Source organism: Elgaria multicarinata, chromosome 2 (genome assembly GCF_023053635.1).
Source record: "Elgaria multicarinata webbii isolate HBS135686 ecotype San Diego chromosome 2, rElgMul1.1.pri, whole genome shotgun sequence".
NCBI classification, from domain to species: Eukaryota; Metazoa; Chordata; class Lepidosauria; order Squamata; family Anguidae; genus Elgaria; species Elgaria multicarinata.
The window spans coordinates 156567265-156594179 of record NC_086172.1 but is presented as its reverse complement, the minus strand read 5'-3'; the positions used below and the strand labels follow the sequence as shown (position 1 = coordinate 156594179).

The 26915-nt window shown below is 39.8% G+C and overlaps 1 protein-coding gene across 5 annotated transcripts in view; it reads left to right on the top strand.

Annotated features, from left to right (window-relative positions):
• Positions 1 to 26039, top strand: part of TTC7B (tetratricopeptide repeat domain 7B) — a 128489-nt gene extending 102450 nt beyond the window's left edge. For all 5 annotated transcript variants that reach the window (XM_063117966.1, XM_063117968.1, XM_063117967.1 and 2 more), the window contains one exon: positions 24944 to 26039. In XM_063117966.1, coding sequence (XP_062974036.1) covers positions 24944 to 25165 — 222 coding nt within the window. In that variant the 3' untranslated portion in view covers positions 25166 to 26039. The remainder of the gene's footprint in view (positions 1 to 24943) is intronic.
• The last annotated feature ends 876 nt before the right edge of the window (positions 26040 to 26915 follow it).

Sequence of the window (26915 nt, the reverse complement as noted above, 5' to 3'; positions counted from 1 at the left end):
AGCTTTAATTTCATTATTTTCTCATTCTGTGATATTTTCCATTCACCATGTGCTCATAATTGCCTTTAAGACTACATTGTATTATTATAAGTGAAGCATGTTTTGGCTGACACGCAGATCTTCAGGCAGCTGTTCATTTTCATAGCACAGCAGTGTGAGACAAAGGGAATAGTTTTCTGAGACATTTGTGTTCGTAATAATCTTTTATGTGCCATTTCGCACATTTTAAGGCGCACTGCTATGCATGTTTAGATAGAAACAAGTCCATGCTGCTAGGGTATGCTGGGAGTTGTGGGATTTTTTTCTGTCTAAACATGCATAGGATGGCACCCTTAAAGTGTTTTGTAGTCATTATCTTGTCTGTTTTTACAACACTGGTGGCAACTTTCCTCCCATTGAAAATAGAAAACTCTGGGACACCCCCACCCTGATTTTCATCAGGCCTGCAAAGAGTTAAAGCCCACTTGCCCCAGCACCATGATCCCAATCTTGGGGGGCGGGGAAGGGAGGGAGGGAGGGAGGCAGCTCTTTATTTGATTTTTAAAAATCAGCCATGCAGAGGCTGAAAACATGAATAACCTCACCTCTAGTTTGGTGCTCAGTGAGTGTAGAAAACGGCTTGTAGTGGTCCAGAAAAAGACAAACCAGTTGGAGTCGTGTTTGTCGGAGGGGGTCCTCCAGACGTCAAGACTGTATTAGTGAGTTGGTCTCTACCTTTTTTTTTAAAAAAAGTGCCTTGTCACAAAGTTTTCTTTTGTAAATTAAATTAATAAACAATTATCTGTTCCATTAGAATTTTATTACAGGTTAGTCTGTTCAATGTAACTTTGTTGTACTAAGAAGCCATCTTAACATGCCTGTTCCTGCTGCATATAGAGTTTAGCAGAAGAGTTATAATCCCCTGCTTATACCCAACATTTTCATTCCAAAGTAGGAGCTTGTTCCTGCCTAGGCCCCCATAAATTATTCAGAGAGGTTTTCCCTCATGCGTCCCTAAGGGAGCACATGAGGCAAACTACCAGAAAGGAACATAGAATAGGGGAAGTATTTTTATTTCACTTTCCTGGCTTTTCAAGGTAATTGAAGGCATTGACAAATGCCAAAAGGTGCCTTGTAAAGGAAGTAGGCGGTGGACCAAAAACAGCACATTTATGTTAAATAAAAGCCTTTTGGGGTGGGGGGCTTTCCCACTTGAATTCACTTGGAATAAACGATCTCTACATGCCCATTATGTTCCCAGCGGAGGCTTCTCTGTATTTCATAAGGGATAGAAGTTCCTTTTCACAACTAATAGGAATTGAACTAGGAGAACTTCCCTTGAATCCAAGGACAACGGTCCACCTGCAGCAGATGTGACTGCTTCTTCTTTTGTCTTGTCTTAGGCAAAAGAGGCTTGCTGTTCCAAGTTTCCCCGTTCCCTCATCTGGCCCAGTGTCTTTTCTTTACAGTTTGAGCCACTGCCACTGGTAGCCACGTAGCCCTGGAAACACCTATGTTTTTTTATTTCATGTGTTTGATTTAACATATGATACATGAGGAAAAGCCAAAGGCAAGGGGTGGAAACGGAGATATGTTACAAGATTTACATATATATTTATATTTATCATTTACACCAACTTTTTGCAAGGAACAGTGAGTAAGCAGACTGGAGACTGTTCCACATAGTACTACAAGATGGGATGGCTAAAAAAATGTCTATATTGGACTGACGCATAAATTATGGGTGCATTGGGGAGAGAAATGCCATTTAAAGCAAAGGGAATTGTGAAGCAGCCCATAGAACTATTACTAGTGATGATACCCCTGATCTTAAGAAGGTGCACTTGTTAACTGATACGCAGAAAATAATGATCTAAATTTGTTTTTCATCTGCTTATTATGGACAGTTATTATATTTTATTATAAAGGCAGATATTTGGATTTCAGTATCGATGTGGCTTTTATTTACTTTGCCTTTATTTTATACCAGCTGCATCAACAATGACATTCGATCGTCTGGCGAGTCTGATTTTTTTAAATACGTATAATGTCTCATATTCCTTTCCTCTTTTTATTGAAAATGTATTACCCAACAGTGTTGTTTTTCATGTTCTTTCTAAGGAAATTGACATCAAAATCAATTCTATTTTATATCTCTTTTCTAATGTCTGAAAAAGATACCTATAGAGATACAGATATTTGGGATCTAGTTTTTGTACCTATAGGTATATATTTTTTTGTATCTTTTATGAGGTTATAGTATAGGAGGGCACTGTGACTCTGCCCTCCTGTACTAAAGTTTGATGGGTTTATAAAACTGTTGCTAAGGCTGCTAATGGCAGTAAGAATTACTAGAAATTAACATATATAGATTTATTTGTTTGTTCAATTTATATTTCACTTTTCCATTACAAGTAGCACTCAAGACACCAACAACAATACAATTTAAGATAAAATCATAAGTAAAACATAAAAGCAAATCCATTAAAAACACATCAGTAAAAATAAGAAATAAACAACACTCTCCAGTTAAACACTAGTTCAGCAACAAATCAGCTTAAACACCAAAAGCCTGCCTAAATAGAAATGCCTTTGCCTGCTGACAACAATTACGGAGCCAACCTGGCCTCCCTTGGCAGAATAATCAAGAGCCTAGGAGCGGACACTAAGAATGCCCTCTCTCATGTTTCTACCAAGGCCATAGCTAGACCTAAGGTTTATCCCTGGATTGTCCAGGGGTCAAACCTGTTCATCTAGGTGACACACAGGGGATCCAGTGCTCAGGCAGGGGCGAACCCTGGATGATCCCAGGATAAACCTTAGGTCTAGCTGTGGCCCAAGTGTGCCTCCAATGGTGGCAGGACAGAGAGAAGGCCTCTCCTTCTCATATGGGAGCATGCAGTATTTTAGATGGTCTGGTCCCAAGATATTTAGGGCTTATAGATCATAACCAAGACTTTGAATTGTACCTGGAAAGGGACCAGTAGCCAGTGAAGCTGCGGTAACAATGCAGAAGCATTGCCAGAGAATGGAATATTAGACCTGGCCAGAAATTATGCATTATAGCATAGTTCAGAAAAGTTTTTTTTTTTTTAGTAAAAGTCTCACCACTCCCTCTTTTAGGCATGATGGAATTATACCCTTTTGTAAAGAAGTGTTTGCCACTACCTGTCCTGTTTCTCAGAACACTCCTGCTTTCTGTACGAGGCAAAAGACGAGGCTTGCTAAGTAATCCACAAAGCTTTTATTAAGCAACAAACGTCTCTTCTACCTGAATAGAGTCTAACCTCTTGGAAACATCCCCCTAGGCAAAACTATGCAAACTATGCAAGACCATTGTCCGTTCAAGAAGAATAGGAAGCTACTTCTCAAATGCCCATAACTTCAGAGGGCCTGGTGCAGAGGCAGTTTCTGGCGTAATCTAACCGACTTTCTCACGCCTTCCTTCCACGGCTTGCATTTCAGCTTCCGGCGGATCGTAGCATCAGCTGGCTTGTCGGATGCTCACCTCTGGAAGAAACCTCACTTCCCACTGAGTGTGTAGCAGGATTTGGCCTTGAGGAGATAAGCTCTGGAGAGGGCTGACTCCCAGCTGGGGAATCGCCTGTAAGAGCTTCCTCCCCCACTGGTACAGGCTGGCTTGTGTCTGGCGCTGCATCTTCTAGTTCTGAATCTGATTCTGATTGATTACCTAAAACATCTTCTCCCAAAACAGGGGCTTTAGGGTTTGATATGACACTACCCTTACCCACTCAGCCATTCCTCCTCAGCCATTTTTATAAGCTAAGAAGACCAAGCAAAGGTCAAGCACAAATTCGGTTGGCCTCCCCTCCCCAAGAATCCTGCCCACATCTTCAGGCAATACAAATTGAAAAGCATCCATTATAACTGGACAAATAGAACTAGGTAAAGTCACACAGACCAAATCTCATACTCTCTACGTGAGAACAGATACACCAATAATTTCCGCCTCTTTGTGCCTCTTGAAAATGTAATATATATCCATGGTCAAATCTGGAAGTTTGCATGTTACATTTTCTGCCGATGTATAGGTACATAAGTTATTCTAAAATATGTCATATTCCCAAATAAAAGAAGAGACAGAATTGGCGTCTAGTCCCTAACTTGACTTAGATTCTCTAAATAGCAGTTAGCAATTTATAGGATTCTTATTTTAAGCCTCGTGTGGCACAGAGTGGTAAGTGGCAGTTACTGCAGCCGAAACTCTCCACACGGCCTGAGTTCAGTCCCAGCGGAAGCTGGTTCTCAGGCAGTCGGCTCAGGTCGACTCAGCCTTCCATCCTTCCGAGATCGATAAAATGAGTACCCAGCCAGCTGAGGGAAAGGTAACTGCAACTGGGGAAGGCAATGGCAAAACACCCCGCTACAAAGTCTGCCAAGAAAACATCAGCGAAAGCAGGCGTCCCTCTAGGAGTCAGCAATTACTCAAATGCTTGCACGAGAGGTTCCTTTCCCCTTTCCCTATTTTAAAAAGCAATTGAAAGCAGGATGAGTGGAGGAGAAAGTGAATTACTACTTGAGCACAGTGTGCATTGCATAATATTTTAAATTAGTGATGCCTGGAGAGTTCTGGACAAATGTTAGTATTGTTGTTGATCATGACTTTCTGTTGGCAGAGTCCAGATAATTCCATTAGTACATGTGTGTGCGTGAGAGAGAGAGAGAGTTTTAAATCAAGTGTGGGCTTTAAATCAAATCAAGGGGAAAATGTTACCGAAAGTAAGTTCCCATCTTGTAGTGAAACAGATTTTTTTTTTTAATGGTCCTTTTAAGTTGAGGTGTTTCATGACAGGTTAATGTGACTGTTCCATTTATTGTCTCCTTTGTATGTTATCTTTGGAAAAGATTTTTTTCCATTGCTTATCAGTTTCATGTTCACTTAAACAGAATTAGTCCCATGGTCTGTTCATGTTTGCAAAATGAAGATATAATTAACTGCGGTGGTTAAGTGACACTCAAGCTGGGGCAGCTACTTCACAAATTATGTTCATGTTCTAATTGCATCGAACTAATTGAATAATTTTTATCCAGACATATGATGTCACTGTAATTTGCTCTTGTTGCATGTCAGCGTAAAGTGCTGCTGCTGTTGAGGTTCACTGATCTCCTTTACAGATAGAAGTTCACTTTTAGATAGAATTATATAGTATGTTTTATTACCATAAAATGTTTTCAAACTGTATTTATTGGCTTGCAGTATGCTGTCTGAAAGGTGGAACCGATGTAAGAAATCCAGCCCATTTCACAGAATACAAGGAGATGCTAAATGCTTGTTACTCAGGTTACTGCTAAGACAGTCTACATTTCAACCCAGTGGTGTATGTGACAACACACTAATTTTGTGTGTGTGTAATATATCAGTATTTTGTGTGTCAGTATCAATGTCACTGAAGTATAGGTCAATTTAATTGCAGTTCAGTGATTTCAAATGTGTACATTTTTATGTACAGCTTCTTAATTAAGCAGTTAAGGATTTAAGTCAATTGGCTGATTAATCAATTAGCCAATTAATGTTACTAATTCTCAAGAGTGGTACTGTTTTCAGGATATTTACTGAACAATACAGCATGTGTTTTTAGAAAAAATAAGTATCTTTTTTATAAAAACACTTGTAAAATAGCTTGACTATAATATATTTACATTAAATCTGATCAGTTATATAAATATGACCATTCAATTTTGGGAGTAGTTCTCCTATTCAATGCTTTTTAAAGCAATCTAATATTATAGTCCTAATTCAGAAGTTGTTATTCTATTTTGCAGAAGAAATAGTTATGAGGATGTGAAGCTGGATGAGACTAGAATATGTGGTTATGTCACCCACGATAAACCTTATGGGTTGGGGGTAAAATGCAAAGATTTTTTTCCACGCTGATTCCCCACCTCATGCACTCAAAATCTGCTCAAGATGATTGCGAGGAGCCACTGGAACAAAATCAGGGCTGTGGAAAGGGGAAGGGGAAGAGATGGAGGAAGTCCCCATCACATCATATTGGCTTCTTGATTTGATTTGATTGATTGATTACATTTATATACCGCCCCATAGCCGAAGTGTTATCTGCAGACAGTTAATTGAAAGCCTAATTTCCTTTGGTGCTTGTCAAACCTGTTTCTCTCTCCTCTGATCTTTGTCATTGTTTAAGTCAACAATTGTAATATTTGCATAGCTTTGTAAAATCTTCATCCTGTTCTTGTTTAAATTCAATATGTTATGATCCTTACAATATTATGCATGGGCCGGTATGCTAAATAAGGCGGAATTGTTAGTCTGTTTATGCCTTTTAATTGACTCTAAGGCCTTAATGTGGCCAGTTGGTTCTCTTTAAATACAAAGAATGGAGACGCAAGGTGTAAAGTTTTTTAGTGGTGGCACAAATGGAAGTAAGGAGTTCTTTATGTGCCAGGTTTTTATTTTTTTCCTTCAAAAATGGCTAATAGAACTAATTAGGGGGAGAAGTCAATTTTTTGTTGAGTAATCTTTTCAGCCCCTTTGAAAACATTTCTCCAGAAATGGTTTATCGAGGGCCAAAGCCACCACATCCTCTCCAACATTTTGGGGATGTTGAGTTACTAATGTGACTTAATTTTACTGGGGTAAGGTAGCTTCGATACAGTAATTTGATAGAGTGCTCTTTTATTTTGGCAGAGACAGATTTAAATGGAGCACTAGTCCAAATCCTGTTCCAGCTAGAATTATCAATAGGTTTGCCCAAGTCTCTTTCCCAAGCTGCTCTGACACCTTCAGCGAATCCACAATTAAAATCAATTAGCATATTATATAGTTTTGAAGCGAATCCTTTAGTGTCTAAGGGCCTTGCTAGACCAGGCCTTAGCGCGCCTTCCGACCCGGTTTCCCTGCTGTGCGTCCACATGACGCACAGGGGAATCCGGCGGCAGGCTGCGCTGAGGCCTGGTCTAACGCGCCATAAGTGAATTCGCTTATGGCACGCCTTTTCCCCAGCTCCGGCCTCAGGCCGGAGCTGGGGAACATCTAGGGACTTCCGCGGCTTTTCGCGGCTACTCACTTACTTGCGAGTAGCTGCGAAAAGCCGCGGACCTGTGCCCATCGGCCTGGGGGGTGGGGGAGAGAGGGGAGGGGGAAGGATGGCAGGGTGGGTGGCAAGGGGGCAGGGCGGGTGCGATCGCTCCGTGCGCCGCCCGAGCAAGCAGGCGAGCGGCACTTGCCCGGGCAATGCCGCCCCATGCCAGGCATTGCCCAGGCAAGCACCGCTCGCCTGCTTGCTCGGGCGGCATGCGGCGCGATCACACCCGCCCTCCCCCCTTGCCACCCCCCCCGCCATCCTTCCCCCCCCCCCCGTTTTAAAAAAAACCCACTTACCTTCTCGGAGTCTTCAGGCCACACCCGGCCCCTTTAACAACAACAACAACAACAAAAATGGCGGACGCCGCAGGGACTTAACGTCCCTGCACGTCGTGCGTCTGGAAGCCTGGGGGAGGCGCGCTAACGTTAGCGCGCCTCGGCCCCGCAAAGCCCTAAATTTGTTTTTGCAATGATAGATTCAAAGTCAGTTAGTGGGCGAACTACTTCTGCTTTCATTTGAGGCTTTGCTGTAAAGGAAGAAATGTGATAAATTTGAAACCAATTTGTGTTTCTGACTTGAAACAAATCTCTGAGTTGTTCACCAGATCTAGGGAACGTATCCACAAATAAGTCTTTCAGTCTATATAGACCAGCCTGTTCCCAGCCCTGAAACCTTTATAATTTATTTAGATAAAAAATAATGGATGATGAAGGAAAGGAATTATAGTAGAAGGTTCAGGAGCAAGAAACTTGTGCCATCTTTTCCAAGTTTCCATAGTTGCCTGCAGAAATGGATGTTCTGTTGTCTGCAATTGTTTCCGTTTGTGTGGTCGGAATGGTAATCTTCTTAGCTCTATTAATTCGTTATTCGTTGCCTCCAGTCTAATCCATGTGTTTTTGGGTTGGTTGATTAACACCTGAGCTAACTGTTTGAGATGATATGCATCATAATATGACACCAAATCAGGAATGCCCAAACCACCTAGTTTGGAGTGTTTATAAAGAATCTCTTTTGATAATTCTTTTGAACGTTTATAAAGAATCTCTTTTGATAATTCTCATGAATAAAATCTATTATGTGTGATTGCCATCTGTTCAAGTATTTCACTGAGAGAGAAATAGGCAAAGTCTGAAATAGATACAAAATTTTGGGCAGAATAGTCATCTTTATAGCAGCAATTTTCCCTAACCACGAAAGTATTAATTTCCCCCAATACTTAAAATAACCCAAAACTTGGGTACGTAAAGGTTTAAAGTGTAGTTTGATCACATTTTGTATTGACTTTGGTAAGTATATCCCTAAATATTTTATATTCTTGGCAGAGGGCCACTTTTGATGCTGGTCAACCAGTCAGGAGCCGAACATCCAAAACGGGGCAGAGCAAAAAAGGAGCATTTCTTCATTTTCATCTTGGCTTAATTGTTAAGTATATGAAAAGAAATACTTGCTTAGTCATTAAAATTGTGTGTGTATGGCTATCTCAGGGTTAAACAGAGAAAGTCTATCTGTGGGCAATTACCTTGAGATAGAGGCTGTTCTGGGAACCTTGCCAAGATTCTAAGTTAGCCTCATCACAGCTGTATGTAATGTAGATAAGAATTGTGTAGATCTGTATATAGTTTCTCACTTGTGTAAAATGGAACTGATCACTGCTCTATGATCACTGCTCTATGATCACTGCTCTCTGTGTATGCCTCAGTGTGCTGATCTGAACTGATCTGAATTGGACTGCACAGAAACCTGAAGGAAATAAACCAGCTCTGCTGTGTAAGACCTGTGTGATGTGTGTTTGTTTCTGAGCACAAACAGAGTTCCAGAGGAGAAAAGTTCTGGCAATAACCCAACAAAGGTTATGGGCCCAGTCCAGTCCAGGAAGCCTACGCCAGCCTAACCCAGGCAGAAGAACCAGAACTTGGTGGGAACGGTGCAGTATCAGAACTAGAACCAGGAGTCTGCTAAAAAAAGAAGACTGTTGATGGAGGAAGACATCAAGCTAAAGCCAGTGCTGCAAAGTGAGGAAAAATCTCAGTCGGCTGACTCTGAGGAGGACTCTGAGCAGAAGGACGGTGAGATACCAATTCCTAAAGCAGAGGAAATGGCAGGAGCTAATATGTCTGGTTTGCATCAATTGTTGGAAAAGCTGAATGACTCTAACTATGCATTATGGTCTTACAAAATGCAAATGTATCTGATTCAGGCTGAACTGTGGTATGTAGTCACAGAGGATCCACCAGATAGAGCAGATCCACAGAATGCTAAATGGTTTAAGGACGATGCAAAAGCAATGGCAGTTATTGCATTAGCTGTGGAAGACTCTCAAATTTCCTTCATTCAGTTTTTGAATACATCAAAAGAGTGCTGGAATGCACTACAAGCTGTATATCAAAGAGAAACAGCGGGCAGTAAAGTAATTCTAACCCGGAAACTGTATGGAATGAAGCTGAAACCAGGGGAGTCTATGTCAAACCATTTGAAAAGCATGAGAGAAATCTTCAATCAACTCAGGGCACGAGGGATGGAGTTTACAACTATACACCAAGTCTATGTGATTTTGTCAAGTCTTGATTCATCGTACAATGCGGTTGTCACCATGATGGAAAGTCAAGAGGAGAAAAATTTAACCCTCGAGTATGTAGCTGGAAAACTACTGGAAACCTATGAAAGAAGACAAGCTTCAAAACAACAGAGCCTTAAACTTCCTGTGGCTGAATTTCAACAAAGTCATAAATCTTCTGACGTGGTGGCTGCATTAAAGGCAAGGAAATGCTTTAATTGTGGTTCCACAGAACACTTAAGGCGGGATTGCAACAAGAAGAAGAAAAAGCAGCCGACAGCAAAGTGGAGAGAAGAAAACAAAATGAATGAAGCTGAATCAACAAAGAAGTGTCTTCTAGCAAGAGTCAAAGAGACAATGAATCCTTGGTTTTTGGACTCTGGGGCTTCAATAAGTATGGCAAAAGACAAACTTTCATTTGTAACCTTGGAAACTTCTACTTCAAAGCAAAAGTGTGTTACCCTTGCAAATGGAACAAAAATCCAGATTTGTGGTGTGGGTAATGTATATTTTGATTGTCTGGGAGTTGAACTACAAAGTGTTTTATATGTACCAGAATTAGAAACAAACCTTCTAAGTGTGTTTCAGTTAACAGAAATGGGGTATGAGGTTTGTTTTACTGAAGAAAATTGTACTATAAAACAGGGAAACAAGGTGTGTGTGCAGGGAATAATGAAAGAATCTTTGTATATGATTAATACTTGTACAGAAAATGAAGTTGTAGCCAGCAAAGTCACAACAAAAACAATAGCCAATTGCAAACCACACCAAGAGTGTATCCATTTAACTCATAAAAGGTTTGGTCATGCTAACTATAAAACAATTTCTAAGATTCCAGAATTGTGTGAAGGGGTGAAAATCAAACCATGTTCTAACTATGTAGAATGTAATGTATGCAGTGAAACCAAGTGTCATAAGTCAAACATTCCAAAACATAGTGAGAGAACAACAAAAAGAATTTTTGAATTAATTCATGCAGATCTTGCAGGTCCTTTTGAGACAAGTCAAGGAGGAAACAGATTTTTCTTGTCTATTGTTGATGATTACAGTAGATTTGGATTTGTGTATGTGTTAAAACAGAAGAGTGAAACTTTTGGAAAGTTCAAAGCGTTTGTTAAGTGGAGTAAAAATAGATTTAAAGAACCTATAGCTAATCTAAGAACGGACCGGGGAGGTGAATTTCTTAGCAACCAATTTAAAAAATTCCTCAGTGATGAGGGTATACAACATGACCTTACTGCTCCATATTCACCATTTCAAAATGGAGTTGCAGAAAGGAAAAACAGAACCTTGCAGAACATGTTAAGAGCTCTATTGAAAGAGTCAGGATTGTCTAATCTGTTCTGGGCAGAAGCTTTGTCCACCTCAAATTATTTGTTAAACAGGCTTTACCACTCTGTACATGAAAAAACTCCATATGAAATGTTTTACAAAAGAAAACCTAGAGTGTCACATATAAGGGTTTTTGGGAGTAAATGTTTTGCTCATATTCAGAAAGAAAACAGACCAGGAAAACTAGCTCAAAGAGGTTTGGAATGTAAACTGTTGGGATATGATACACAAACAAAAGGCTATCGTTTGTGGTCTCCAAATCACAAAAGTGTAATTGTGAGCAGAGATGTAGTTTTTCATGAACAAATGCAGGAAACAAAACAGTATGTAAGTTTGCCTGTAGAACAGAAAGCTGTAGAAACAGAAGAAATTCCTGAACAATCTCAGCAAGAGAGGGAGGGGGAAGAAACTGTAAAGGAGGAAACTGTGTCTGTAACTATGCCAAAGCGACCAGAAAGGGAACGCAAAGCTCCAATTCGTTATTCAGATGAATACCAAAGCAAACAGGTTTCTCATAGAGCTTTACTAATAGCCTATGAACCTACTTCATTTGAGGAAATTCAGGAAATGGAACCTACAGAAGCTCAGGGCTGGCATGAAGCAATGTCAGAGGAAACCAGTATCAATGGTAAAACACAAAGAGATGCTTTTAAAGCTGGGTCTCAGATTGTAACACAAATTAAACAACATGCGCAAGAGGAGGACTGTTAAGTATATGAAAAGAAATACTTGCTTAGTCATTAAAATTGTGTGTGTATGGCTATCTCAGGGTTAAACAGAGAAAGTCTATCTGTGGGCAATTACCTTGAGATAGAGGCTGTTCTGGGAACCTTGCCAAGATTCTAAGTTAGCCTCATCACAGCTGTATGTAATGTAGATAAGAATTGTGTAGATCTGTATATAGTTTCTCACTTGTGTAAAATGGAACTGATCACTGCTCTATGATCACTGCTCTATGATCACTGCTCTCTGTGTATGCCTCAGTGTGCTGATCTGAACTGATCTGAATTGGACTGCACAGAAACCTGAAGGAAATAAACCAGCTCTGCTGTGTAAGACCTGTGTGATGTGTGTTTGTTTCTGAGCACAAACAGAGTTCCAGAAGGAGAAAAGTTCTGGCAATAACCCAACATTAATGTGACCTACACTTAATTTCCTTTCAGATTATCATTTTATGTTCATTACAGTTTCCTAAATAACCTCTACTGTAGCATCTCTTTTCCTTTTATTTTTGTAATTTCCAACTTATTTCACCTTTTGCTTTGGTTCATTTTTATTTATGTAATTTATTTAGTGACTAGGTGGTCCACTGGAAAGTGGCTGGTTGTGGACTGTGCCCAACTTCCACTCACCCTTGGCATATGCTATTGCAGTATTTCAGCAAGCAAGTTGTGTTTTTTTTAGAGAATTTTCTATAACGTTCAATTTGAGACTGTAACCTGTCTTTGGAAAGATACCTTTGCAGCATTATTCAAGGCTTGCTTGGAAAATTTGAGAACTGAATAGAGATGCTACAGTGACAGGTGGTGGGAATGCTAAAAGGAAGTTTCCATGTCCAAGGCTGGATTTATTCATATAAAATATTTGACCTGGAATAAAAGCTCTTGCATACAACCATGTACCTATGGTCATATATTAAAATTGAGCAATGCAGGCCATTAGCAAACCACCAACCTCAAAATAGCATGATGACAAAGGCCCTGTTAGCACTACAAGCAAGTTAAAAGCTTAAGCTGAGCATCACACAATCCTCTTTGGGAGACACTGGAAGGTGTAATGTAGAGGAAGCCCACGAGGTGTGTGCACATTTCTTTACACTCCCGCTTTAGAAAAATGTGTTTTACATGTAACTGGTTAATAATGGAGCAAGAATCCCAAGTGTATGTTTCTTACCCAAGGCCTGACTTGCTTGTTTCTCCTCTGGGTATCGTCACCACCATCTGTGATGAGGCAGGTGGTGACTAGGAAGATGGCTTTCTGTGTTGTGGCATCTTATTTGTGGAACCCTCTCCTTTGGGAGGTTTATCTGGTCTCTGTTGTAGCATCCTTTCTGTGCCCGACAGGAAGGACTTCCTTATTTTCCCAGCTTTCATTGTTCGAAGGTGTTGAAGATGGTGTTTTACTGCTGCTTTTATTATGCTGTTTTTATGGTCTATTTATTTAAAAATTATGAATGGATGATAAATTAGAAGATAGAAATTGCCTTATTGTTTGCTAGACTATTTGTCCATCTTGTCTAGTATTGTTGATTCTGACTAGTTCTCCAGGCTCTCAGGTAAAGAGTTACCATCTGCTGCCCAATTTATTTAACTGGAGATATCAGGGTTTGAACCTAGGACCTTCTGCATGCAAAGCATATGCTCTACCACTGAGCTATGGGCTCTCTCCAGTAAGGATTATTCACATAGGGCCTATTCAGACAACATGCTAAGCCATGGTTAGGCTGCTAAACCTTTTGCAGCAAATTGTTAGTGAGTGTGTTTAAACCATGGCTATGTAGCCACCATGGTTATTTTTATTTATTTATTTATTATTGCATTTCTATACCGCCAAATAGCTGAAGCTGTCTGGGCAGTTTACGTTCTCTGGTTAGGAATGGTTCACACGATACACTGAGTGGTTCACATGATACATGATTCACAAGACCCCGTAAGTCATAATGGTTAGCTCAAATTGTTTAACCACCATAGCTTAATCTGTCGTTTGAACAGGGTCATAGATTGTCCCACAGATTCTAATTTGATACGGTGATTGTGTGTAATATATATATATATATATATATATATATATATATATATATATGCACACACACACACACACTCTCTCTCACACACACACATTCCATAATTAACTTTATATAAAGCTCTGTGGGCTTTAACATGCTCAAAAGTTCATGTATTCAATTTGTACAGGAAGTGGGCTACATGGAAGGTGTGACAGCTCCAAAGGGTTATCTTGGAATTTTGATTGCCAGCTTTCCCTTGTTACGAAAGTAATCCTTTAGCGTTCACGGTTGTGAAAGCATGATGAATTTATGGGATATGCTACCGCAAAATGTGGTGATAGCTACTAGTTTAGATGGCTTTAAAAGCAGAGAAGATTAAATTTGGGGTGTTGGGGGAGGTCTATCAGCACCTGTTCACAACGAGAGCTATATGGAACCTCTGAATTACCAGATGCTTCAAAACAACGCTGGGAGGGGCTGTTGCCTTCATGCTCTGCCTGCTCATCTTGCTGATGACTGTGGGAAATGGGATGGACCATTGGTCTGAACAAGCAGGGTTTTTCTTCATGTTCTTATGGTACACTCCAGATGTGTTGGATTACATAGCTGGCTGGGGGATTACAGGAGTTGCAATCCCAGACATCAGGTTGGGGAAGGCTGGCCTAAGAGAAGACAGATGTTTCTTCTGTTGTCTTTGGTGCTAAGCAAGTTGCACATGCTCACATCGGTATTTTGAATATTTCCTTTTTGAAAGCCTCATTAAGATTGGCTTGGTTTTGATTTTTTAAAGGTAGTAGTAATAGAAATTAGTTGAAGCATTAGTCATTTGAGTTGGCAATTGGTGTATACTCAGCCAGTTTAATTGGCATGAATCAGGAGTATATTATCTTGTCGCCAAATAAATATAAATGGAAGAGAAAGTAGTCCCTCTTCACGTCACTTTTTTCTTTAACTCATTTCATGGAAATCTTTACAGATCTAAGCTGTTGTAGAAAGAGAAGAAGGGACATTATGATGGTGTGAATGGCATGTGGGAGATACAGGGCAGTATCCAATGCTGTCCATCTGCGAGTGGGCCCACCACCATTTTTGTTCCACTGATTCCATTGTGCAGGTGACACTCACCACTTGTGCAACAGAGAGTTAGTGCTAAGCTCTGAAATGAACATTTCCACTTGTTTCTGTTGCAGAAATGAGTATTTCCGCTTGGTCTGGGTTGCCCCTGGAAACGCCAAATCTCTGTTGCGCAAGTGTTGGGTGCCTCTTGCAGAACAGAATCGGCAGGCTGGCTGCTTGCAGGTGGTCATCATTGGATTCTTCCCGATGGTTAACATGCCCACATTTATTTATTTGTATTATTTATTTGTTTATTTATATTTTGTGTATGGCTGCCAAATAATGTATGTCTCTTGGTTGATAAATATAGACAAGGCAGAATTCATGGGAATTGAAACTAAATGCTGAAGGAGTCTTTCTCCTTGGCTGCTCAGGAGAACGAAAATGGATGAGAAGAATGCACAAGCCTGGGGCTTTACACAGGCGTCTTCTGGCTCATGCACATAGTACTGAACCGTAATTTAGCTTTGCATGCGAACCAGCCCTGTGTGTGGCTTCTGAATGGCCTGTAACAAATATTAATTTAATGCATTTTCTTTATTGAAATCTAAAAGATTCTTTGCAAAGGGCTTACCTAAGGATTATTTTGTTCTATCAAATAATGTGTTTTTCATACAAAACGACAGAAAAAAGTCTACAAAAGTATAGATAGTTTTGAGACATGTAATCAGTTATATAAGGTGCATTAGTATATCCCTATCATCTTTTGTCCTGGCTGTGTTTTGTGGTTCTTGCATTGATGTTATTTACATTTTCCTTCCTCTTTTTGACCCCTACCCCCACCCCATTTAAGGTAGATTGACAGTGTATTTCTATTTTCTGTTTAAGTAGATTACCACCATTACCTTTAAATAACATTAGTTGAACTAGAAAACAAAAACATTCGGATGCATTTTGTTTTGCTACTTTTAATTAAAAAAATAGTGTCAAATATATATGCCCAAACATTATGGGTACAATCTCGAACGATTCAAATAAATTGTAATTTTGCCACACTTCAGTGGGATCCTTAAAGATCATGGACAAACTACAATCAGCTTTCCCCAACCTAGTGCTCTCCAGATATTTTTGGCTGCAACTCCCATCAGTCCCAGCTACCATGGTAAATGGTCACGAATGTTGGAAGATGTAGTCCAAAATATCTGGAGGACACCAGGTTTTTATTTTTTAAATTATATTACATTTCTCTGCTTTTTAGACCAAAGTACATAATGCCTCTCCCTTTACCAGCCCACCCACATTAAGATCCGTATAGCAGGCTCTTCTCAGTACCTTTTACTCAGTATGTGATAACATGGGAAAGAGCCTTCACTATTATGGCAAGCTATGACCTGGCTGGACAATTACCACAAGCCGCCATGTCTTATTTAAGACACGGCGGATTGTTCCGCCTGCAGGCACCAGGTTACCCATCCAAGTCATGATTCTCCATCCTCCCTGCAGCTTGTGTCGCCCGAGGGTTCTAAGTGGTTTGCTAACCACATCAGCAAGAGGTGGCTGTTTTTTCCAATGCGATTGATTTGTTGAAGGATTTCAGATCCAAACTTTTATACTGATTGGTTTGGAAAACAGTAAAGGCTAAGCGACATTGTTCTACGAGCATGTACATGCCAAATGGGACGTTTACATTTCCTGCAGAAATGGCAGAGTTAAGATGCTTTAGTCATGCACACCATACAGGCACTTGTAATTCATCTCTGTTTGAATAACAAAAATGCTAAAGTTCATTAGATAGCCATCCAAACTCAGTACACATATGGGCATTATGAATAGTGTACTATCGAAACGCCTAATTTCAGGTTTTGACAACATCTTTTCTTGAAAGGGGAGTTGGCTATCCTGAATAACTACTGACAATGGTTGTACTTAGGAATGTTCTGTCGTTGTAAAAACCTTGGCATTTGATGGAGCTGGATTTTTAATATCATTTTTTTCTCTTTAAAACCAAATTCCTAGCTCTGATTGTTGCAGAGATGCATTTTAAAGCATGTATAAATCAGGCCTCATGCAGCTGAGTTGTGTGGGTGGTAGCAGCCTGCATTGGGAGAAAAGTTGTGATTTAAATAGAAATAAAACTATAGTGAAATGACTTTGATGAGGTTTGGAGTCCATTTGTTAAATTTGTATTAGAAAAAGGGAAAGGGAGTAAGCCATCGCAGGTTACAATTTTGGAAAGGAGAATAAGGGTCCCGGGGGGGGTGGGGTTACGAGACAGTATTATATTATTTCAATAAGTTCTTTTTTTAAATTTCATTATTGTAAATTAAGTTGATGTAGTGTGATTATTGTATGTGTTATAAAATCCAAATAATAAAAATTATATATGTGTGATAAGTAGTGAATCTTGTATTCTTTTGCCATAGGAACCTCGAGATGATCCAGCAAGGGCAATTACATGCACACATCTCCCCCCCCCCCCCCCTTGCAGTACTACTTCCTGCAGTACAAGCTACCACCATCGCATTTCTGCCTGAATTGCAAGGGGCACTTTAAACACTCCCAAGCATAAAAACCTGTTTGCAGTTTAGCATGACCTTGTTGCTGTGAACTGAGGCACACTCTCTGCGCTCATAGGTCTTGAATACAAGGTTTCATAAGGCTAGGTTTTGTGTTGAAAGTTAGACTTCGTCACATATTGGTCTAGGGTTACTTAAAGAACTAAATCTTAGGATTTGGATACTGTTACATAGATGTGATTATGTACAGTCACATGGCTGGGCAAACATGGGTTATTTACCCCTTCTATTAATGTAGGGTTATGCAAACTTTTTTAAACACTCAAATAAACCACGGTGGCAGGGTTCAACCGATACAGCACAACCCTCGTTGCAAATTCAAAATGACAGCCGCACACACCCATCATGCACCACAACTCTTCATGGGTTATTTAACCCATGATAACCCACAGTGGTGTGCGAACTGGGTCGCTGAGCTTCACAAAGGGATCACTTTCATCTTGCTGGCTGTAATGTGTACTCCTGTTACTAAAGCGTTCTGCTTAGTATTGTCTTTAAATAAAAAATCTGTTTCCAGGCAATTGAAAACCTGATCCAAGAAAATCTGCATTCTACAGCCTATATAAATTGTACAAAAATTAATTTTCACTTATTTTCACTTATTTTGCATAATTGATTATACTGTTTTGCGCAATCTTTGGGGCATTAGGGATGGGGAGGAGGAAGAGGTTTGTAGGGCACTGAACCACTGGGAAATCTTATTCAGCCACCCTTCTGGTATTTGAGGTTTCAGCTGTATCTTCACAACCATTGAGCTAAAAATTTGCTTTAAGGTCTTTAAATGCAGCCTTATGTAACATGCATTACAACTGAACAGCCTGAATGTCACCAGAGCATGAAGAACAGCACAAATCCAAAAAGCTGTTGTGTTACCTTGTAGAATAAAATTTTTAGGTCAATAAGATATATTGGCTGAAATGTACCATAGAGTTTTGCCTGGTACATACTTGGTGTCATTTTGGCATCAGCCAAAAAATGCTTTTCTTTTTATTCCTGTTTTAAGTTTAATCTGTTTTTATTCCGTGTGGCTTGTGTGTTTAATGCTGCATTGTACTTTTTTTCTTGACTCTTAAATCATTTTATTTCTTCTTGTAAGCTGCTCAGATAATTATTATTTTATTTCAGTCATTTAAAGTATCTCTGTACTGCCTTTTTGAAACCAACCAAGATGTCCTATATAGACTGTAAGCAGGGTGTTGTAGAGAGCCCTTTGTAGACTGTAAGTAGTAATAGCGGAGATTATTTTTTTTTATAAGCAGCAGGAACTTCCATGCAGGAGCACTGTGCATGAAAGGAATAAAAGGGGCTGGTATTCTTCTTTAACTCCAACATGAGCTCTGATGGGTAGGAGAGCTGCAGCTATTGTAGTGTTTCACCACCAGTAATATATCTGATGCACCTTTCTCTGATATTTTCTGGTTATGAACATAATGTCATGTTTCTCTTTAACCTCCTGCCTTCTTGGGAGACAATAACAAGGCTGGCTAAGTAATCTACAAAGCTTTATTTAAGCAATAAACATCTCTTCCCGCCTGAAGAGAGTCTAATCTCTTGGAACTTTGCCCTAGGGAAAACTATGCAAACTAAGTGAGACAATTCTCTGTTCAAGAAAAATGGAAAGCTTTTTCCCAAGACACGTTAACTTCAGAGAGACTAGCTCTGAGGCGGCTGCTGACACGATGCAAGCTGGGCCGACTTTCTCTCGCCTTCCTTTTGCTCCGCCAGTTTTAGCCTGCGGCATATTTAATTCTAGGATCGGCTAACCTGTCGGTGCTCTCTCCTTCGGAAGAATGTTGGCTTCCCACTGTGTCTTATTTGCCCTTGATGAGATAAGCTCTGGAGAGAGTTCACCACCAGCTGGTGAAGAGTTTGTGAGAGCTTTCTCCTCCACTGATACAGGCTGGCCTGTGTCCGGCACCGACTCCTCTACATTAGAGTCTGATTCTGATTGATTACGTGAAACACCTTCTTCCAAATTAGGGAGAGCAGAGCTAGACATGACACCTAAACCTTCTTATACTAAGTCAGGCCATTGATCCATGGAACTCCACAAAATTGGACTAGGCAACTTGGTACCCTCCACATATGTTGGACTACAAATAGTATAATACGTCAGACTACAGATAGGAGTCTTTTCTGGCCCTGCGTGGAGATGCGAGGGGTTCAATTTAGGATTTTCTGCAAGCCAAGTGGGTGCCCTACCATTGAAACCAGGTATCCCTGAAATGGCAAGGTACAGTATTTTAGTTAAAATATATTGGGGCCTCTTAGTGACCTAAGAAGTTAGCTGCTTCTTTGTGGTCTCTGTGCATCACACATATGAGCTCTGTGCCTGTGCAGAGCGTCGCTTTGGAAAACTTCAATAACTCAGGAACTTTTGAACAATTTTGGCAGGAACCCCTCCCCCCACCGTCTGTTGTGCATATCTGAGCAGGTTCTCAACCTTCTCGATTCTCTTTTGACCGCATGACAGGTAGCTTCACGGAGAACTTCATTCGTCCTTTTTGAATAGTATTTGCTGAGGTCTTTGTCTTTTTTGGCCTTCATTCTATCATTTTTCTTCCGACTTCTTTTCTCCTCTATCATTCATATATATATATATATATATATATATATATATATATATATATCTCCTCCCCTTTTTGCAATCTTTGATCACAGTGGACTTTGCTGTGTGGCAAAGAAGGTGCTGTTTTAAAAATGCACACGCCATGGGAGTAAAATTTCCTCCACAGAGTTGGAGATTTTACTTTGGCCTTTTTTTCAACACAGGCCCGCCGTGGAAATGAGTGGAACCTCAGTTAAGTGACATGCCCAAACCATCTATTTGTCATCTTGAAGCACGATAGGCTGAAATGAAGCATGGATACTTTCTATTTCAAGTGTTCTTTCATCATTAATGGAACTCTCAGGCAGATTTTCTGTCTTCTAGAAACAGCCGCTTTCATCTTAAAGACTTCTACAATAGCACCAATTTGTTTCTTGCATTTATCATCATATTGGAGCTCTATAAAGTTCAGTAAGTAGCAACATTGAAGTTGACCTTTCAAAACTCTGTTGCCAAGCAGAAGAGCATTTCCCCCTAGCAACAAGTGTTTTGCAGCTGGGGAACGCAATTCAATACCTCAGACGTTTGTTTATGGGTGGTGGCGGGGGGGAGCAACAAGTGAGAGGTTTGGAAATGTAGTTATAACATGGATTTACACAGCTGAATTTATGTAGTGTACCAGAGGTTGTATTGTACAATCAAAAAGGCAAGAACAGGCATGCAAACCAAACAGAATAACATAGTGAATGCATACATTGTGTGCAGTGTTCCACTGTCTGCTTCAGTGGATTAATGAACAGTCGAGTTGCATATAATTGATCTATTCTATTGTGGAGGCACTCAGTAATAATGCTTTAAAACTCCCCACCCTTATCTTCAGAAGAAGTACAAGTGAATCCTTCAATCTCTAAACAAATTTTTATTTATTTATTTGATTTATACACTGCTTTTCTAACCAAAAATGACACTCAAGTCAGCTGACATGTGTATTAATAATAACACATACCACCCCAACACTTTATTAGAGTGAAGGTATTTATCAAATGTCCACAATTCCAAAACGACGTAAAGAAACGCTCTGGTGAAGCTTGATCAAATATATATGCCCAAACATTAGGGGTACAATCTAGAACCATTCAAATAAATTGTAATTTTGCCAAACTTCAGTGGGATCCTTAAAGATCCTGGACAAACTACAATCAGCCTTCCCCAACCTAGTGCTCTCCAGATGTTTTTGGCTGCAACTCCCATCAGTCCCAGCTACCATGGTAAAAGGTCACAAATGTTGGAAGATGTAGTCCAAAATATCTGGAGGGCACCAGGTTTTTATTTTTTAAATTATATTACATTTCTCTGCTTTTTAGACTGAAGTACATAATGCCTCTCCCTTTACCAGCCCACCCACATTAAGATCAGTATAGAAGGCTCTTCTCAGTACCTTTTACTCAGTATGTGATAACGAGGGAAAGAACCTTCTCTATTATGGCAACCTATGACCTGGTTGGACGATTACCACAAGCCACCACGGCTTATTTAAGACACGGCGGGTTGTGCTGCCTGCAGGCACCAGGTTGCCCATCCAAGTCACCATTCTCCATCCTCCCTGCAGCTTCTTGTGTCGTCCAAGCCCGGCCATCGGTTATAAATGGTTTGCTAACCACCCCAGCAAGCCACACTAGCTGGGTTTGAACGACACGAGAAGCCACGCCCAGCAAGGGTAATTTAGGAAATGAGTCAGCATGCAACTTGTATGCGTGGCGATGTTTAACAAGCCACTAGGGCTTAACCATCCTCATGTCGTGCAAACCAGGCCTTTGTGGGGAACACCCTCCCCATAGAGGTGCAACTGGTGCTAACTTTGCCTTCATTTCAGCTCCAAGTCAAACATTTTCTGTTTCCCCGGGCATTTTGGTTGATCAGTCTGTCTTATTTTATTTTTACTGCCTTTTAAATCTGTTTGATGAACATATTTTATTGTTTTTATTGCATCTTATGTTTTTGTTATGTTTATTGTTCACCACCCTGCTATCTTTTGATGTAGGGTATTTTATAAATATCTAACAAAATGAATAAACATCAGCCTACACTAATGCCAAATAATGTAGAAAGGGTTCCCCCCCGTTAAATAGAATGTCTTGCATTTTGATACAGAATGATTGTTACATTCCAAAGTTACTTTATGCCTTGACTGATTTCAGAATATAATTTGACTACGAATTAATTATTGTTTAATAACTAATTAATTATTAATCTATTGTTGTTGGCTTTTTTAATGCAAAGTTCATTTATTTTGGTCAGGTTGGGAGCTAACATTAGCAGGAAATGTTTGCATTATGAAACCTTTTCCAGTGAACAATAGCACTACTGTCTAGTCTATACCCAGTTTAGCTTTATATTGGTTTTACTCAATCCATAATTTCCAACCTCAAAGCAGCTTTGAGATTTTATCTTATTTGCACAATGCATCTGATGACAACAAACATATTAAATGTTAAGCTGTGCTCTTTTTCTAAAGGGCAGAACTAGTTTCTTGTATCTTTTCATGCTACCCTTAAAGAAGCAAGCATGCTACTCCAACTTTAAAATAATCAGAATGATAATAAAACTTATAGGGCAGAAATGATGTCTGGGGTTATTTATTAATTTGATGTTACACTTTTAAGCTTGCGCTTTCAGTCATCACAATGGAGCTTTCAAATTTGTGCATTTCTCTGTATGTGCAATTAGCACAGCTGGGATGTCCCTTTTTATAATGATTTGAGTGGGACAAAGTGGGAGCAAGCAAACTTGCTATTTCTAAGTGAAGCTCATCAACTTTGAATATTATGATGAATAATATATGATATAATAATATAATAATATATGATGAAACTGCATCTCTGGTAGTAGAGTTAAGAAATGCTATTATTATATCCCTCGGGGGAGCTGATTCTCTAGGTTTTAGATCAGGCTTCTGATAGCTCTTTCAATGTCTGCCTGGGATATGTTAGCTTCTGGAATTATTTATCTCCGCCAGGAATTGCTTTAAATCACTCTGATCCACTGTTTCTTTCATGTTTCTAAACTTCAGGTTCCTTCTTTTCCCTTTATTTTCTTGTTCTTCAAGATGCAAGTGTATATCTCTGGCTATTAATAATTACCTTTAAGGCATCAGAGTTACAGATCCCAAGATCCCAGTAGCTTATTTTTTAAATAGCCCATGATCCCCTGCCACACAAGTGAGCTAATAAGCTACTGTGTGTAATTTGACTCCCCCCATCCCCTGTCCTGCTGCAGTCCTCCCGCCCAAGCAGTGACACTGTTTCACCTCTGCAGCATTGCACTGCATCATGGGTTAAAAAAACTCCCTCCAGATGACACAATAAATAACCCATGATAGATTAATCATGGGTTAGCATGTCATCTGAACCCAGTCACTGTGTCAATCTCATAGTTTTATAACTGCAGGTATTGTACATGAAGTTTATTTGTCTTGCATATAGCCACTCATCTAGGTGTGTTTTGGGTAGTGGGAATTTCTTCAGGGCCACGAGACAAGAAAGCTTTATGAAACTGGCTCTTTCTAGTTCTTTTAGTCCACAAATATGGATATGTGTGGGCAGATGAGCTAGTAAAAATGAGCTGTTAGCTGTAGTTATATGAAAGCTGTTCAAAGGCGAAACTAGAATACCACTCCTTAAGACAGCTCCTTTCTCCTATTTATGTGACGTTCTTTACTATCCTGTTATCTGAAACTGGTGATTTCATTTGACTTCTTAAAAAATGAAGCTGCATCACCATCATAGCAAAAGGTCCATTAGACTGCTGTAAATGAGCTCTTATTACATTTGTGGCTTTATACTTCTGAAACAGTGGGCATTACATTTTTTTCAATGAAGTTGTTCTTGACAGTCAAGTGCTCATTGTCACATTATATAGTGCAATTCTAACAGTGTGTTCAAAGCAAAATATAATTAATATAGCAGCCAAGAAAGAGCCAATGTGTTAACACAAGCTCCAGGAGTTTATACTGAATGGTAAAGAGTTGCTCAGAGAGCTTGCATTTTATTTATTTTAAGTAGATGCAGCATTATGGCCATCACTAGGGCAAGAAGCTACCTAACTTTGCAAAACTAATTTAGTATAAAATTGAGAATACTTTGGCTACAATAGCCGAATAGACTCAAGCCTCTCATTTCAATCAATGAAGTTCAATAATGAAGGCCTATGCCACGACACACATTTCATTTCATTTTTTACTTAGTAGAAACAAATGATGGACAAAAAAATTCTTAACATAACTAGGGCATGTTAATCTAGATTAATTATTATCATAACATTACTTAGCATTAAAGTTCTGATTTTCTTTAGAGAAAAGAGCGTGTCAGTAGCTTTGTGGAAAAACTTCAAGCAGTAAGCTGTGTCCAATATTAGTCCCACTTCAAGCAGATCCATTGGAATGGGACTTAAGTTAAACTAAGACTGGATACAACTCAGTGTCTGCTGGACATGTTCTTTGGCCCAAAGGGGGCTGAATTTGAGTGCTTGAGATGAACTATTTTAATTGTTTTTACTGCTTTTACATTATATATTGTTTTAACTTGGTTCATGTTTGTTTGTTTTTAGCTGTGTATATTTATTGTTTTATACTGTATGCTTTTATCTGTACGTCGCCCTGAGATCCTAACAGGGCGGGATACAAATGTTTTAAATAAATAAATAAATAACAGGCTGCTGTATTCCTTCACTACATTGTTCTTTCTTTTCATCCTTGGGTTTCTGCTTCCCTGCCCTGCGCTTTCCTGTATCTTTCCATCTTTCTCTTCCATGGGGAAGAATTTGCCTTGCGCCAAATCCAAATTTCTCAAGTTTACAAATTAACAACATTTTCCCGTTTAATAATGTACACTTCCTATCACAGAAAGGCCTGCAGCACAGTATCTACATATTTTGAGATTCAGTAGCATTTCAGCCCTGGGCCTGGAGGCCTCACCCTACATTCTCCAGTCTTGTTTGCTGTGGACATGTCAGTTGGGCTCAGTGCCATTTATGCTCTTCTTCTTTAGTTCACAGTTTTTCATTGCAATTTCCTCAACCATTTTATAACGGTCTCTTCTCTGCTCCTTGCAGGCTCTGATACTTCACCAGCTTGGAAGGTACAGCTTGGCCGAGAAGATCCTTAGGGATGCTGTCCAGGTGAACTCCACAGCCCATGAGGTTTGGAACGGCCTTGGGGTGGTTCTGCAAGCTCAGGGCAATGACGATGCGGCCACAGAGTGTTTTCTAACGGCACTGGAGCTTGAAGCCAGCAGCCCCATTGTTCCTTTCACCATTATCCCCCGAGTCCTCTGAAACTAAGGCTAGCCTGGCAAAACGGACGACTCGCTTCGGTTCAGCTGAATGCACGAATGTTAGGAAGCACGCTACTTATTAAGCCTTTCTCTTGACTCCAAAGGCAGCTCTTCAGGCTGGGAGGTAACACAACAAAACAGGCAAATCTGCTCATTATTGTTGGGGTCTTCTAACAAATGGAAGTGATACAGTGTATTAAAGTTGATGAATAAAAGTGACTAGCCAGAAGGAAAAAGACACACACACACACATCCAAACCGCCACTTGTGTATTGCCTACATCTTTGCCCCATAGTAGTTTCAAAGCCTGATGCTATTGTTCACATGGGTATTGTGCCATATTTTATTAGGAGACATCTGAGTGTTATGTAAAAACTCTAAATAGAATCAAACACCAACCGTAGAGTAATAGATTCAAGTTAATATTCAGTGGCAGAGCAGCCTGTTTTTCACCAAGCCTATCAAAGGCCTGTTCTCTTCATGTCTTTCAACCTCTCTGGGCCCAGAATTGAAATGTGAAATTTGCTGTGTTCCATCTCTACAGTAGTCCAGGCCAGCAAATCAGCTGAAATATTTACATTTTAGTTGTTAATAACTGTGATGTGTAGCTAACTGTTATTCCCTTTATTTAGAAGAAAGGTTGTGTACAAGAATATTTATATTTTACCAATGTATGCCTGTTTAAAAAAAAGAAATGAAAAGAAAATATTAGTTATTTAAGTTTAACTTTTTTATGTGAATCCAGAGTTTATTTATCAATGGAAATATGTAAAAAGATGCTAAAGATGGAATATTTACCGACATTCCTTATGCATTATACACCCACTTGGCTCAATGGGAAGATTATGTTAATAATAAAATGATTTTTGAATGGACGTGTTACTTTTAATTTTTGTTTTAAAAGCTGAATGAAAATCATTAGAATCTAGTCCATGAAACAGCCACAGCGGGGGTTGTTTAACCTGTTCCCTGTAATTCAACAAATACAACGATAACAAAAAAAAGCCTTAAGAACATAAGAGCCATGCTGGATCAGACCAAGGGTCCATCTAGTCCAGCACTCTGTTCACACAATGGCCAACCAGCTGTTGACCAGGGAACCACAAGCAGCACATGGTGCAATAGCACCCTACCACCCATATTCCCCAGCAATTAGTGTATATAGATTTACTGCCTCGGATACTAGAGGTAGCACATAGCCATCAGGACTAGTAGCCATTGATTGCCTTTTCCTCCAGGAATTTATCCAACCCCTTTTTAAAGCCATCCCAATTGGTGGCCATCACCACATTTTATGTTAACAAATTCCATAATTTGACTATGCACTGTGTGAAGAAGTCCACCAAACAGCTTCATAGGATGACCCTGGTTTCTAGTACTATGAGAGTGGGAGAAAAATGTCTCTCTATCCACATTCTCCACACCATGCATAATTTTGTAGTCCCCTATCATGTCTCCCCTTAGCCTCGTTTTTTCCAAGCTGACCAATCCCAGCTGTTGTAAACTTCCCTCATAGGGGAGATGCTCCAGCCCCTTGATCATTTTAGTTGCCCCTTTCTGTGACCAGAACACTGTTCACAGCATTCTAGTCTTAATTAACTAATGCTGGGCCAACGTGTTGGCATGTTCCCAGGAACTAGAGTGTTTGTGAAAAGGGCAGATGAAGAACCCCTTATTCTTTGGTGTTTAATGCTTTGCTGGCATTTTGAAAGACAGATAGTGGTGGTGGTAGTTTGAGATAATAGATGATG